This window comes from Pristiophorus japonicus, chromosome 21 (assembly GCF_044704955.1).
Source record: "Pristiophorus japonicus isolate sPriJap1 chromosome 21, sPriJap1.hap1, whole genome shotgun sequence".
Taxonomy (NCBI): domain Eukaryota; kingdom Metazoa; phylum Chordata; class Chondrichthyes; family Pristiophoridae; genus Pristiophorus; species Pristiophorus japonicus.
In genome coordinates, this window is record NC_091997.1 from 58,854,611 (window position 1) to 58,871,694 (window position 17,084).

Consider the following 17,084-nt stretch of genomic DNA (forward strand, 5'->3'; position numbering starts at 1 on the left):
TATAGGCTGCTAAATTTTTTTGCCTCACTGCATTGCGCAACCTCCATTTTTTGTCTGAGCTACTTTGCTGTGCTCCCACCCTGTATGTCCCTGGATTTGGTTTAGAAAATATGGTCACCCGAATTTAATAGCCTCCTCAAAACCTCCCTCCAACCAAACTTTCAAGTCACCCTGAGCCTTGTTCTTCCTGACTCAAGGCCCATTTACACTGACTGGTGAAGTACCATGCGACTTTGCTTACGTTAAAGGAAGTATACAATTGTGTAAGTTGCTGTTGATTAAAGTAGCTGGAGTAGCAGCAAGGATAGAGTCAGTAATACAAAGGCTGGCTGGCATGAGTTACTGACCTTGTCAGCTTGACGGAGCTAGAAACTGGCTGAGGGTGTTAATACAGATTCTTTTTCCCCTAAATCTGTTTCAGCGAATACATTGACACGCGAACACCTCTTGCCTTTTCTGTAAAAGACCTTTGTTGAAGATTCTCCGGCTGGGACTTGTCAAGACAAAGGGACACTCTCAATCAGAGCCTGTTTACCTTCCCCTGGACAAGTCCCTTTTCAGTGCGAAAAGCACAGTAGATATACATTTTCAAAACAGAAGACATTTGATTAGCACTTGGTCTATCCAATCCCTTTCTGCCTCCCCCCCCCACCCGAGTACGTCCAATGGCAGGCAAGAAAGTCTCCCAATTAGGGCTGGTTTAGTTATAGCTTTGCTACACTGTCTTCCCTTATCAGTAAAGAACCCAATTAGTTTCTCTTCCTCCTTATCAGTAGAAGCTATTACTTTTCCCTTCCTATCTAGGATTGCTTTCTTTCTTTGTGCTGCCTTGGGCTTTCCCATGACCTGTGTCTAACCTCAACTTCAACTCTTGGTAACCCCTTTTTTTTCTGTTGATTCTGCAGTTGTCTGCATCTTGACCATTTCTTTAGCTATTTTCCCATGATTCCCTATCTCCATCCTTTTGCCACCTTCTCTAGCCATCTACCACTTTCGCAACCCTTTTACACATTCTCAAGGGTCTACTGACTTGGAGCTAAATTTACACAACTGAAAATGCAATGATGTTGATGTTGAAGCACCTGGGGAAACCATCAGCACCTCAATATTAATACTGCTCCCTCCCAAATGGGAGCTCTCCTCAATAGAATGGCAGCATTCTGTAACTCTTTCCAGCCAGTTCCTCCAATGACAACAATCAGCACTTGCCAGTCAAACAATGGGATATGCTTAACAGCTTAATGCATCCTTTTCACATATACACCACTTTGTTTCAAAGCACAGACATTAAATCTTATATCTCCCATTTTAAGGAAAAGGACAATGGGGAAGGGGAAACAGAAACCCACTTTTTTGATGGAAAATTGTGAATTTGGACTTTAAAATTAAACATGACCCTTCTGATCTTCAAATACAATCAAGATAAAAATCAGGATTCTATCAAGGACCAAGTCATTTGACAAAAGCACATTTATAGCAAATTTCTGATTAGCATTGTGATTCATGAGCGCAGTATTAAAATCCACTGACTGCAACACCACAGATAGTGAGTACAGGACAGTATTTTGAATATAAAGTACTCGCTGACCTGGGAGTAAATAGTGAGTCAATTCTATTCTCCAGGACCAATCTCCCTTAAACCACTTTTATGCTGGTGCTAGTTTAATGTTTTTGGAATAAAGTTAAACATAAATTCAGTCTCCTCACCCTGAATTTTCTCTGACCACAATTGCTGATGTGGCTAAGGTAAGGATGCCTTCCTGTTTCCACTAATCTGCCACAAAATCCAATACATGATAGCACGTCATAGTGACAATCCAATAGGATCCATTGTACCTGCTGTTGAGCAGTGAACCCAGATATAACACAGCAGTTGGTAGGAGCAGCAAGCACAAGAATGGACTGCCTGCCCTTTATAAAAAGGATCAGCACCCGAGGATGGGAGTAACATATATATATATATATATATGGGAGCAATTACAAGACAGCAAAGGAACCAAGGGATTCAGATTTAGGCAGACAGAGATTCTTATAACCAACCAGTCATTGAGCTCACCGTCCTGAAATCGCTCCAGAATTCTTTTTAATATGTACTAGACAGTTCTGAGATCACTTCATTCAGATGTGGATTCGTATTTTTGACAATGTCAGCTGCTAGTACCGGTTACTGCACAATAAAATCCATACTGAAGGATTAACATTTATCACACCACTGCAAGGTTTCCAAATAATTAAGCCAGTTCTTAGAAAACAGCAGTTACTATGCAGGTTTAAAGTTACTCGTCCCTTAAAAGGACAGGTCAGTTTTGTCACGGGTTTAGAGTATTAGTACCAACATACGATCAGCAGAACTTGGCGCAACATGCTGCAATTTTGTTAGATACATTCTTGAGTTGCACTCTGAATTTAGCATCTCAAATTGCTCCTTATAGTACCAATGAGGCTGCAACCATGATTACTTCATGTGCTTTCCACTGCAGTCCTCGTGACAAACACTGCGATGCTGCCATTTGCATAGAATCACAGAAAAATACAGCACAGAAAGAGTCCATTCAGCCCATTGTCCCTGTGCCAACTCTTTGGAAGATTTATCCAATTAGTCCCACACCTCTGCTCTTTTCCAATAGCCCTGCGCAATTTTCCCCTTCAAGTATTTACCCAGTTCCCTTTTGAACGTTACAATTGAATGTACTGCCACCACTCTTTCAGGTAGTGGATTCCAGATCATAACATGACTGGCCTGTAGTTGCCGGGTTTATCCCTCTCCCCATTTTTGAACAGGGGAAAAACATTTGTAATCCTCCTGTCCTCTGGTACCACCCCCATATCCAAGGAGAATTGGAAGATTGTGGCCACAGCCTCTGCAATTTCCACCCTTGCTTCCCTCAGCAACCAAGGATGCATCCCATCCGGTCTGGGTGACTTTTCTACTTTGAAAACTGCCAACCTTTTAAGTATATCCTATCCAATATTTCTACTACCTCCTCCTTTACTGTGCCACTGGCAGCATCCATCCTCCTCTTTAGTGACGACAGATGTAAAGTGCTCATTTTGTACCTCAGCCATGTTTCTGCCTCAAGATCATCTCTTTTTTGGTCCACAATCAAACCCACCCTTCCTCGGACTAACCTTCTGGCACTTAAATGTTTATAAAAGACTTTTATGTGCTCTTAAGTTAGCCACTAATCTATTCTCATACTCTCTCTTGGCCCCTCTTATTCCCTTTTTTAGACTTCCTCTGTACTTTCAATATTTCTTTTCATTTGTTCCTGGGACGTGTGCGTCGCTGGCAAGGCCAGCATTTATTGCCCATCCCTAATTGCCCTAGAGAAGGTGGTGGTGAGCCGCCTTCTTGAACCACTGCAGTCCATAAGGTGAAGGTACTCCCAACAGTGCTATTAGGGAGGGAGGTCCAGGATTTTGACCCAGCAATGAAGGAACCGCGATATATTTCAAAGTCAGGATGGTGTGTGACTTGGAGGGGAACTTGCAGGTGATAGTACTCCCATGCGCCTGCTGCCCATGTCCTTCTAGGCGGTAGAGGTCACGGGTTTGGGAGGTGCTGCTGTAGAAGCTTGGTGAATTGCTGCAGTGCATCTTGTAGACGGTACACACTGCAGCCACGGTGCACTGGTGGTGGAGGAAGTGAATGTTGAAGGTGGTGGATGGGGTGCCAATCAAGCGGGCTGCTTTGTCCTGGATGGTGTTGAGCTACTTGAGTGTTGTTGGAGCTGTACTCATCCAGGCAAGTGGAGAGTATTCCATCACACTCCTGACTTGTGCCTTGTAGATGGTGGAAAGGCTTTCGGGAGTCAGGAGGTGAAACACTCGCCGCAGAATATCCAGCCTCTGACCTACTCTTGTTGCCACAGTATTTATGGCCTAGTTAAGTTTCTGACCACTGGTGACTCCTAGGATGTTGATTCTGGGGCGATTCGACAATGGTAATGCCATTGAATGTCAAGGAGCAGTTATTAGACTCTCGCTTGTTGGAGACTGACTGGCACTTGTGTGGCATGAATGTTACTTGCCACTTATCAGCCCAAGCCTGAATGTCATCCAGGTCTTGCTGTATGCGGGCACAGGCTACTTCATTAACTGAGGAGTTGCGAATGGAACTGACACTGCTATCATCAGCGAACATCCCCACTTCTGACCTTATGATGGAAGGAAGGTCATTGATGAAGCAGCTGAAGATGGTTGGGCCTAGGACACTGCCCTGAGCAACTCCTGCAACGATATCCTGGGGCTGTGATGATTGTAGTTGTTGGAGGACAATCAGTTTCTTTTGAGCGAGGTATGACTCCAGCCAGTGGAGAGTTTTCCCCTTTGGTTTTCAGCTTGGTTTTCGACTATTATAAACCTGACATTTATCACAAGCCTCCTTTTTCTGTTTCATTTTAATCTCCATATCTTTAGTCATCCCGGGAGCTCTAGCTTTAGATGCCCTGCCTTTCTCCCTCGTGGGAATGTGTCTGGTCTGAACCCAAGCTATCTCCTCCTTGAAGTCCTCCCATTGCTCAATTATTGTTTTGCGTGCTAATCTTCGATTCCAATCTACCTGGGCCAGATCTTATTTCAACTCACTAAAATTAGCCCTCCTCCAGTTCAGTATTTTCACGCCTAAATGTTCTTTGTTCTTTTCCATAACTACTTCAAATCTGATATCAGGATCACTTCTCCCCAAATGCTCCCCTATTAAAACAAGGTTCACTTGCCCCACTTCATTCCCCAGAACTCGATCCATACAGCTTCCTTCCCTATTGGGCTAGAAACATACTAATCAAGGAAGTTCACTTGCACATAGTTTTCTAAATCTAATATAAAATCCTCGATATTCAGATTTGTACACATTTGCAGATTCTATGATCAGAAGACTCTTCATACAAACAAGTACCAGCTTTTTGCAGTTCCTTGCTAAGGCACTTACCTTATTGGCACGGATTTGCCTGTAAATGTCTGTCTGTTGCCGGATACGGTACTCTAAATCCGATACATGCGCCTGCAGCCAGTTCCAGCGACTCACAATAGCAGCCCGTTCGATTGCCCACCGCCATTCCGAGCGCTGCCGCCTGCAAGTGAAAAACAAACCAATGGTCACGTCCATGCATCATAGTAGAAACCAGGCTGACACACAGAATTCAGGAAATACCCCATATCTGGACAGAGAGCAACACAACCCTTACTCAACTTCAAATATTCACAATCCAGGAAACACACGCCCAATTGTGTCAAATTAGGCTGTTCCTCTTGCCCCAAATAGAATGTTCCACAACAATGTCACTGGAGACTCCTTGAATAAGCTAACTGGACTCGGGTACTAGGGGCGTATCAAAATTTGCAGGTCAAAAAGGGAGCATGGCTAACTGAAAAGGATTGCAAGTGACTTCGGGAAGACTGACAGAGACAAGTTAGTTGATTGAATTTCATCTGACGTCGATCTGTCCAATGTGGAGAAAGGTGAAGCAATACATTTTTTGGGAGGGACAAAATGAAAAGGACACGTACACTAAATGTCAAAACTTTAAAAGGGGAGCAGAGACATAAACGTTTCAAAGTGAGTGAACAATTTGATAAAGCTGTAGAAGAGAAACATGTGGGACCTTAGTTAAGAGCAGAGAGTACAAAAGCAGAGGTAATGCTATACAAATCACTGGCTCGGCCACAGTTAAAATGTTGTGCCCTGTTTGGCTCCCAACTTTAGACGGTTGTCAAGGGCACAGAGATATACCAAGGAGAGGGGCTTTAGTTATGAAACTAGAGAAACTGGGGCTCTTTTCATTACACCAGCTAAGGCCAAGAGGAAATGAAATAGAGTTGTTCAAAATTGGGGGAATTGATAAGGTAAATAGGGATAAAGCTATTTCCACTGGTTGGTGAGTCAGTAAATACAGGGCATCAATTTAAGATTTCACAAGAACAAGGAGAGGTTAGCACAACATATTATTACAGAGAAGTGGGTTTACAGCTGGAATGTTCTACCAGAAGCAGTAGTGAAAGCAGAATCCACAGCAGGTTTTAAATAGGACATGGATAAATATTTGAAAAAAGTAACATTGTAAAAGGGATACAGGAATGCAATTAAGTAGATTACTCTTTTGGAGAGCTAGCAAAAGCATGATGGGCCAAATGGCCACCTTGTGTTTTCTAAAAACTGTAATTTTAACTCTGACCCCATTCATCAGACATTTTACACTGGAAGGAGGCTACAGCACTAAGTAGTTATGGCTTGAAAGGGTGACACGGATTCACACTTATTGCTCACAAAGCAAGTTCTTGGATCTCAACCATACCACTGTGGTGAATCAACATATTTCCACACATGGAAAGGCGACAAAAGCCAGCACCTGTCGGGCCTTATATCCTGGGACACCGCAGTGCAGCTTGAAACTATGTGGTGCAAAGAGAAAAAAAAAACTCAGGTGGTGATGCAGCCCATTCTGTTAACTGCACTCTGGGCCCTCTTGAGTTTTGCCCCCCATTTCCTGTTATAATACCACATCCTGCTACACAAAAACAAAGTGATAGAGGAAAACCATTTTGAAATGATAGCACTCTCTCCTCAGCATATGCCGTTGACTTACAAAAGCAGCAGGCAAGCAGGTGATCTGTTCCCAGTCCTTGGCTAATATCACACCGGAAGAGATAATGACACCAGCCTGGACAAATTGTCCTTGGCTATGTCCCCCCTCTAAGAAAGGAACAGGCCTCTGCTCACCATTACCCCACTGGAATGGTTGAGAGTACAAACTCAGGAAAATTGCAGTTGCATTCAAGAGAGGAGGAACACTAGTCAGGATAAGCCCTGCAGTTCAAAGCCGATTGACTGGGGTACAGGGAGACACTCCAAGCTGGTAAGCACACGTAATGAGTGCGGGTGTGTAAGCCTTCACACACGGGTGTGTAAGTCGGCACAGCGGCCCCGACCTGCAAGAACCATCAGCAGGTCAGGGCCTTCAAAGGAGCATACCAATTCAAGGTACAACGTGTGGAGAGCAACGGCTGTGAAGAGGGCGTGGGCAGGTACAGCAGGATCATGGAGCAACGTAATCGGGGCCCAGGAGTGGTGCAAGTTTGGGGCCCAGAAGAGGCGAGTGCCCAGGGGCAGCACGGGCCTGCCCACACTGCAAAACATTGTGGGCCACCCCAACCTGCGAGAGACCACCGCAGGTCGGGAGGATAAAGAACTGGAGCGCCGGGCCCTGGAAAATCATAGACCACCCCAACCTGCGAGAGAACATTTCTGCAGGGCGCGAGGATAGAGAGCTGGAGCACGGGCCCTGGAATATTGTGGCCCACCCCGACCTGAGAGAGATCGTGACAGAGGTTTGGCGGGAAATCGTGGCGGAGGTACAACTAGTGTTTTTGTGGTGGAGGAGCGGTGAGGGATCGTGGTGGAGGTGCGACGAATGAGGGTACAGGGCCCCAGAAGAGCAGAGGGCCATGGGGCAGCACAGGCCAGCAAACACTGCGATAGGTGTGCGCACTAGGTCCGTGCAGCAGAGCAGGTCTCCAATCGTCCTGGTTAACCCTTGCCACTGGATAAAGGCACTCTGTCAAGCCCGTGTGGTGGCTGGTGTGCAACGGCCACCACACGTTAAAAAAATCCACGCACAGGCATCTTTCACCCTTCAGCATGTAGTTCGGGACTTGGAATATCGGGCCCTTCATTGTAACATCTGTGAACTCATCCCTTTTTGGCGTGGAAGCAAGTCATCCTCGATACGAGTGACCACCTATGATGAAGCCTTCACACACACAGCTGAGTTCTAAATTAGCTGAAGTTTGTGAAATTGAGGTGGGCAAGTCGATCAATAAAGCACTCAACCTATGGAGTGCCATTAGTCTAAACATATTTTATAAAATCGATAGTTTCAATTGCAAGCTGTTAACCACATACTCCTGTCGCAATGACAGTCTGCCAACTCACTATCAACTGCAGAAAAAGAATGTATGAAGTTTGATGTCTTGGAGCTCAGTAACATTACCAGAAACATTCCAGACAGAGTGCGACAATGTTTTGTCCACTAACACCATCTCACTCACACTGGACATCTAACGACAAGGCTGTAAGCTCGCCCTTTTGGGATAATTCTGCAAGCGAAGTTGAAGTATTTCAGTGCCCTGTCTTATTATACCCCTCCTTTAATATATGTATTCTAATATTGTCTCCAAAAGCAACATATATAAAATGAGGCAGCGCTACAACTCTGGAGCGAGAGCAGAGTTCCTCGCAAGGTGGTTCCGATGCCTGTCCCCAAAGTGGTAACAGTAAACGACTGCCAGTAAATGATGCTTCCAATGGCCCATCACTTTATTCTGGTCACAGACTGAGCTTTCAACCCACATGCTAGTGTTGCGATTGTCAGACATCCCCAGAATGGCAGCGGGGAAGGTCGCCACCAGAATGACCTAGTTGCGCACTGTGTAGAGTGGAGCTGATCAGCCCTACTACACAAACAGGCCAAATGTGGCACATTGGGGGCTCGAACATATTAACAGAATCACTTCTACTGGGAGCAATTCTGAAATAAAAATATGCTGCTAAATAAACCACCATGTTTGGACATGGGGAGGAGAAAAACACAAACTTTCCATAAAGACAATGTAGGAAATGGTCCAATTGTTTAATATTGAAAGGAATCTTGTTCACACTAGTGGTGCTGATCATCTCAAACAGCTGAAAGGAACCAGGCTGAGGAGACCACCACCAATACTCCCTCTAAGGTACTTGACCATGCAATAACAACTTTTATTTATATAGCGCCTTCAATGTAGTACAATGTCCCAAGGCACTGCACAACAGTGTTCCAGACAAACAGATACATTTGTCGCTGAGCCACTGAATAAATCAAAGCAGGTGACCAAAAACTTGGTTAAAGAGGAAGGTTTTAAGGAGTGTCTTAAAGGAGGAGAGAGAAGTAGAGAGGCGGAGAGGTTTAGGGAGGGAGTTCCAGAGCTTAGGGCCCAAACAACTGAAGGCACGGCCACTGATGGTTGAGCAGTTACAATGAGGGATGTTCAAGAGACCGGATTTGAGGAGCGCAGACATCTTGTGAGTCTGAAAAATATTACAAAGATAGGGAGGGGTAAATCCATGGAGTGATTTGTAAAAAAGGATGAGAATTTTGAAATCGAGGTGTTGTTTAACTGGGAGCCAATATCGGTCAGCAAGCACAGGGATGATGGGTGATTGTGACTTGGTGCAAGTTAGTACATGGGCTGCTGAGTTTTGGATGACTTCAAGTTTACATGGTGTGGTATGTGGGAGGCCAGCCAGGAGTGAGTTGGAGCAGTCAAGGCTAGAGGTAACGAAGGCATGAATGAGGGTTTCAGCAGCAGAAGAGCTGAGGCAGGAGCGGAGGCGGGCAATGTTGTAAAGATGGAATATGGCGGTTTTAGTTATGCCACGGATATGTGGCTGGAAACTCATTTCATGGTCAAATATGACACCTAGATTGCCAACAGTCTTGATCACCCTCAGATTGAGGCTCGGGAGGGGGATGGAGTCAGTGGTTAGGGAACGGAGTTTGTGGCGGGGACCAAAGATAATATTTAATTGGAGAAAATTTCTGCTCATCCAGTACTGGATATAGGACAAGCAGTCTGACAATTTAGATACCAAGCAGGGGGTCGAGAGAAGTGGTGGTGAGGTAGAGCTGGGTGTCGTCAGCGTACATATAGAAACTGACTCCGTGTTTTCGGATGATATCGCCAAGAGGCAGCCAAGGACAATTCCTTGGGGGACACCAGAGGTAACGATGCGGGAGTGGACTACATGAGAGAGATAAGAATGGAACCAGGCGAGTGCAGTCCCACCTAGCTGGACGATGATGGAGAGGCGTTGGAGGAGGATGGAGTGGTCAACTGTGTCAAAGGCTGCAGACAGGTCCAGAAGGACGAGGAGGGATAGCTTGCCTTTGTCACAGTCACAAAGGATGTCATTTGTGACTTTGATGAGAGCCGTTTTGATACTGTGGCAGGGGCGAAAACCAGACTAAAGGGATTCAAACATTGAATTTAAGGAAATATGGTCACGGATTTGGGAGGCGACAACATGTTCAAGTACAATCAGGAGGTCCCGTGCAGACTGTTCACCAGCTACTGCTGCTGGAAAAGAAACCGTGCATGCATGGCCAAAGTACCGGGCAACAAAAGAAAATTAAAGGGAACACTGGCCACACCCCTTGGAAGTGGGTCAAATAGAGGGAATTAATGGCAGTAGGGCAAAGCTCTGCCCATCGGTGTATTCATGTATAACACCGTAGGAGCAGTCATTTTCCTATTGTCATGACATTATCTACACAAGCTGCTTTATCTTTATTTTATAACAAAGAGGGAAGGTAAAGAATGTTTTTACAGAGGGTGATCAAATGTTTTACCCTGGCTGAAACAGGGACTAAATATAATGTAAGGGAAATTGGCCAAGTATTTGAGGAGGAAGAACAGGGAAAGGGATCGAGTTTAGACTGCTCCAGCAGATGAGCTCGCACTGAACGGCCGACTTCCTTGATTATAGAAACAAGCTGTGGCAATCAGCCAATCAAAAAAATATCAGCAGTATTTGCAGCCTAATCACATGGCACAGGAACAGGAAGCAAGCCTGCACCATCATCAGCTGCAACCAACCTGAAAAAAACTAGTTTCTTAACATAACAACTCATTGCATTTGTCTTGGTTATAACACCCCTTGCTAACACCATGCCAAGAAAGCAGTAACCAAACACATTGGTTTACGGACCCATTAATGACAACATTCCCAGGTACTATTACACCATTGCAAATTCTTTTGGGCCAGCCCACTAAAATTTCTGTGTGCCCAAATCATACAGAACACAAACCTTCGACTGTCATTCTCCCCCTTTCTGTACAGCATCCCCCTCTGTACTCCATGTTTCCAGTGCCCCTGCTGGGCCCTCTCCACAACCCCTTGCAGCCCTTCTCCAGCTGCAGGCTCAATGTCAAATCGTTGCAAACAAGACTGGTTGGCCAGCAGGATGTTTTTTTACTGGGACTTTTAGGTTTCTGAACTTAGTACGCTCCAGCATCAGCTCATTAAGTTTGCAACCAGGGGTTAAAGCCTGTGCTTCGGAAGCCAATGGCACTGTGATGTAAAAACATTTCTATTCCTATATAGCAAGGACAAGAGCAGCAGCTATCTTGCAATGTCTCATTAAACACTCGCAGGTCAAGTACAGCACAGGCTGGGTGCACAATAAAGCTGTTTCTACACTGTCAATTCAAATATTCCCAGGTCAGATATGGCACATGTTAGATGCCTCAAAAAAATGTACCTCAACCCCAAAGTCCTGAGAGCGTACCCCAACTGGGCCAATGAGATCTGCAATGTTTGTTATCAGCCATTCCTAAAGCCTTCGGCAGACTGAATTCAATGCTAATCAGTGGAGAATTATGGAACTTCCTGAGCCAATGAATTAACAGCTCTTGTTCCATATTCAACGTTAAATCTTGGTTTTATTACATAGAAACATAGAAAATAGGTGCAGGAGCAGGCCATTCAGCCCTTCTAGCCTGCACCGCTATTCAATGAGTTCATGGCTGAACATGAAACTTCAGTACCCCCTTCCTGCTTTCTCGCCATAACCCTTGATCCCCCGAGTAGTAAGGACTTCATCTAACTCCCTTTTGAATATATTTAGTGAATTGGCCTCAACTACTTTCTGTGGTAGAGAATTCCACAGGTTCACCACTCTCTGGGTGAAGAAGTTTCTCCTCATCTCGGTCCTAAATGGCTTACCCCTTATCCTCAGACTGTGACCCCTGCTTCTGGACTTCCCCAACATTGGGAACATTCTTTCTGCATCTAACCTGTCTAAACCCGTCAGAATTTTAAACGTTTCTATGAGGTCCCCTCTCATTCTTCTGAACTCCAGTGAATACAAGCCCAGTTGATCCAGTCTTTCTTGATAGGTCAGTCCCGCCATCCCGGGAATCAGTCTGGTGAACCTTCGCTGCACTCCCTCAATAGCAAGAATGTCCTTCCTCAAGTTAGGAGACCAAAACTGTACACAATACTCCAGGTGTGGCCTCACCAAGGACCTGTACAACTGTAGCAACACCTCCCTGCCCCTGTATTCAAATCCCCTCGCTATGAAGGCCAACATGCCATTTGCTTTCTTAACCGCCTGCTGTACCTGCATGCTAACCTTCAATGACTGATGTACCATGACACCCAGGTCTCGTTGCACCTTCCCTTTTCCTAATCTGTCACCATTCAGATAATAGTCTGTCTCTCTGTTTTTACCACCAAAGTGGATAACCTCACATTTATCCACATTATACTTCATCTGCCATGCATTTGCCCACTCACCTAACCTATCCAAGTCACTCTGCAGCCTAATAGCATCCTCCTCGCAGCTCACACTGCCACCCAACTTAGTATCATCCGCAAATTTGGAGATACTGCATTTAATCCCCTCGTCTAAATCATTAATGTACAATGTAAACAGCTGGGGCCCCAGCACAGAACCTTGCGGCACTCCACTCTGAAAAGTACCCGTTTACTCCTACTCTTTGCTTCCTGTCTGACAACCAGTTCTCAATCCACGTCAGCACACTACCCCCAATCCCATGTGCTTTAACTTTGCACATTAATCTCTTGTGTGGGACCTTGTCGAAAGCCTTCTGAAAGTCCAAATATACCACATCAACTGGTTCTCCTTTGTCCACTTTACTGGAAACATCCTCAAAAAATTCCAGAAGATTTGTCAAGCATGATTTCCCTTTCACAAATCCATGCTGACTTGGACCTATCATGTCACCATTTTCCAGATGCACTGCTATGACATCCTTAATAATTGATTCCATCATTTTATCCACTACTGAGGTCAGGCTGACCGGTCTATAATTCCCTGTTTTCTCTCTCCCTCCTTTTTTAAAAAGTGGGGTTACATTGGCTACCCTCCACTCCATAGGAACTGATCCAGAGTTAATGGAATGTTGGAAAATGACTGTCAATACATCCGCTATTTCCAAGGCCACCTCCTTAAGTACTCTAGGATGCAGTCCATCAGGCCCTGGGGATTTATCAGCCTTCAATCCCATCAATTTCCCCAACACAATTTCCCGACTAATAAAGATTTCCCTCAGTTCCCCCTCCTTACTAGACCCTCTGACCCCTTTTATATCCGGAAGGTTGTTTGTATCCTCCTTAGTGAATACCGAACCAAAGTACTTGTTCAATTGGTCTGCCATTTCTTTGTTGACCCAACCTTGGACTGAAAAGTCTGAAGAACTACAATCAGCAGCGGCAACGTAGACAAATGCTAAGAGTAGAAAATGCTCAGCGAATTTCAAGCTTACTTAGCACCTCACCACACCCTCAGGATCTCCTAAAGCCCTTCACTGACAATTAATTCCGTCTGAAGTATATTCACTGCTTTGTAGAAAAAACAATGAGGATCATTCACACCTACCTGAAAACTGAGAGATGGTGCCTCTGTTCAAGGTCTGACCCAAAAGATAACTACTGTACTGAGTCTCGGGGAATCAAGGGATGTGGAGAGCAGGCGGGAAAGTGGAGTTGAGGTCGATGATCAGCCATGATTTTATTGAATGGCGGAGCAGACTCGCAGGGCCAGAGAGCCTACTCCTGCTCCTATTTCTTATATTATGTTCTTAACCCTCAGTACTGCACACCGAGGAGACAGCTTAGATTATGTGCTCAAATCCTGGAACAAGGCTTCAACCTTCTGACCCCAGAGATGAGGGTAGCTAATAAAAATACTCCACCCAAGCAGATCTCAGTAATAAATTTAGCACAAACATTTTCTGACAGGCAACAGGAATACATTTAGCTCCCTATTCCTTTCAGTAGATTTTATTTCACTACGGCAACCAACTTAACAACCCAGTCAATTTAAATAAGCAAAATAACTTTGCTAAATTTTACTGGCCAAAGACTCAAATGAGAACAAACTTGCCTTTATATAGCACATTTCACAACCTCAATGTCTCGAAATGCCACAGCCAATTAATTACTTCTGAAATATGTTCACCGTTGTTATGTAGACTAACATGCAATTAATTTGGCAACAAGGTTCTATAAAACTTATTTATTGTGGGATAAATGTTGGCTCATATCTGCTCTTCAAAGAGTACCATGGAATCTTTTATATTCACTCGAAAAGGCAGATGTGGCCTCGACTTAACATCTCATCAGCAAGGTTGCACCTCAGAGTACAGCACTCAAATGTCAACTTTGATTACTGTGCTCAAGTCCTGGAGTGGGGCTCAGACCCACAACCTTCCAGCTCAAATGAGTTTACTACCAATAAACCAAGTTGACATAAAAAGTAGCGGAATATCCAGTTACTGCATTCACTGGACTGAGGCCTTTGCTGTAATGTTTGATGAACAGCTACTCGTGGGGGTGGGGGGCTGAGGCTTGAATGTCCAATACTGCTATGCTCCAAGCTCAACACTGAAGCAGACACGACAGAGAATTGTGCTATCAACTGCAAAAGAACGAGCAGCTCACATAATGCTCATTGGCCATCAATACAGATATTCTGCTCCCCAATTATGCCTACAAACATGTCAACAGTATTCATACGTTACAAAATCAAAACTCGACTGGAAACCAAGCACTGTGGCTGCCACCAGCCAACATCTTCAAAAAGACCAAAATATATGCACACAGAAATCCAATATAAAAAAAGGCAGAAATGTCCTTTGAAAGTTGACTTTTTCTCATGAGTGAAAGAAACATGCATTAAGTGTAGTCTTTAAAACTGAAGCGACAGAGGGTGATGTAGTTGGGAACTTGCAGATTATAAATACTGCTATCCTGCTTTCTACCACTAGAGGCCCTCAGTAAATTAATGTGCATTATTATTTTCAAATGCAATCCAAAGTCTCCTGGAAACCACCGCTTTATCTCCTGCTTGCCCCTCCCCCCAAACTGCCAATCCTGGAGGAACATCCAGCTCCTAGTCTCAGCATACAAAAACAATTGTGTTGGACTTTACAAAACTTTAATGGTCACTAAATTTGCCATTTTGTGCAGGTTTAATAGCCTCTCATTTAGCCATGCAACTCTTGAGCCAAAGCCAATGTTGCTGCTTCCCTTGCAATGTTCCCTTCCTTTTCAAGTGCTTGGCCTCTATCGTGACTGCAGTTCCTTGCTTGGCACATTACCAGATGCAAACACATTTCCTGCCGTTATCACCATGCACCATCACTACACCTTCAAAAATACATGAACCTGTTCTCGGGGCAAAATCAACTCTTTCCCCTCCTCCCCCCATTCATGCCTATTGGCTAAATGCACTGCCCAATGTGGTACAAAGCCAACAATTGTACATCCCTGTCTGGCGTAAAAATAAAAAAGGGAAGGTGGCTCAACCGTGGCTATCCAGGGAAATCAGGGATAGTATTAAAGCCAAGGAAGTGGCATACAAATTGGCCAGAAATAGCAGCGAACCCGGGGACTGGGAGAAATGTAAAACTCAGCAGAGGAGGACAAAGGGTTTGATTCGGGCAGGGAAAAGAGAGTACGAGAGGAAGCTTGCAGGTAACATGAAAATGGATTGCAAAAGCTTCTATACAGATGTAAAGAGAAAAAGGTTAGTAAAGACAAACGTAGGTCCCCTGCAGTCAGAATCAAGGGAAGTCTAAACAGGGTACAAAGAAATGGCAGACCAACTGAACAAGTACTTTGGTTCAGTATTCACTAAGGAGGACACAAACAATCTTCCGGATATAAAAGGGGTCAGAGGGTCTAGAAAGGAGGAGGAACTGAGGGAAATCCTTATTAGTCGGGAAAGCAGGAATGGGGTACTGAAGTTGCGTGTTCAGCCATGAACTCATTGAATGGCCTGCACCGCCATTCAATGAGTTCATGGCTGAACATGCAGGCCTACTCCTGCACCTATTTTCTATGTTTCTATGAAATTGATGGGATTGAAGGCCGATAAATCCCCAGGGCCTGATGGTCTGCATCCCGGAGTACTTAAGGAGGTGGCCTTGGAAATAGCGGATGCATTGACAGTCCTTTTCCAACATTCCATCGACTCTGGATCAGTTCCTATGGAGTGGAGGGTAGCCAATGTAACCCCAATTTTTAAAAAAGGAGGGAGGGAAAACAGGGAATTATAGACCGGTCAGCCTGACATCGGTAGTGGGTAAAATGATGGAAATCAATTATTAAGGATGTCATAGCAGCGCATTTGGAAAGAGGTGACATGATAGATCCAAGTCAGCATGGATTTGTGAAAGGGAAATCATGCTTGACAAATCTTCTGGAATTTTTTGAGGATGTTTCCAGTAGAGTGGACAAGGGAGAACCAGTTGATGTGGTATATTTGGACTTTCAGAAGGCTTTCGACAAGGTCCCACACAAGAGATTAATGTGCAAAGTTAAAGCACATGGGATTGGGGATAGTGTGGCAGACAGGAAGCAAAGAGTAGGAGTAAATGGGTACTTTTCAGAATGGCAGGCAGTGACTAGTGGGGTACCGCAAGGTTCTGTGCTGGGGCCCCAGCTGTTTACATTGTACATTAATGATTTGGACGAGGGGATTAAATGTAGTATCTCCAAATTTGCAGATGACACTATTTGTGGGTGGCAGTGTGAGCTGCGATGAGGATGCTATGAGGCTACAGAGTGACTTGGATAGGTTAGGTGAGTGGGAAAATGCATGGCAGATGAAGTATAATGTGGATAAATGTGAGGTTATCCACTTTGGTTGTAAAAACAGAGAGACAGACTATTATCTGAATGGTGACAGATTAGGAAAAGGGGAAGTGCAACGAGATCTGGGTGTCATGGTACATCAGTCATTGAAGGTTGGCATGCAGGTACAGCAGGCGGTTAAGAAAGCAAATGGCATGTTGGCCTTCATAGCAAGGGGATTTGAGTACAGGGGCAGGGAGATGTTGCTACAGTTGTACAGGGCCTTGGTGAGGCCACACCTGGAGTATTATGTAGTTTTGGTCTCCTAACTTGAGGAAGGACATTCTTGCTATTGAGGGAGCGCAGCGAAGGTTCACCAGACTGATTCCCGGGATGGCGGGACTGACATATCAAGAAAGACTGGATCAACTGGGCTTGTATTCACTGG

At 44.8% G+C, this 17,084-nt stretch overlaps 1 protein-coding gene across 9 annotated transcripts in view; it reads right to left on the reverse strand.

Moving 5' to 3' along the window:
• LOC139234015 (KAT8 regulatory NSL complex subunit 1-like) overlaps positions 1 to 17,084 on the reverse strand; it is a 217,478-nt gene that overhangs the window by 66,135 nt on the left and 134,259 nt on the right. For all 9 annotated transcript variants that reach the window (XM_070864840.1, XM_070864837.1, XM_070864836.1 and 6 more), the window contains one exon: positions 4,931 to 5,072. In XM_070864840.1, the coding sequence (XP_070720941.1) occupies positions 4,931 to 5,072 (142 nt within the window). The remainder of the gene's footprint in view (positions 1 to 4,930; positions 5,073 to 17,084) is intronic.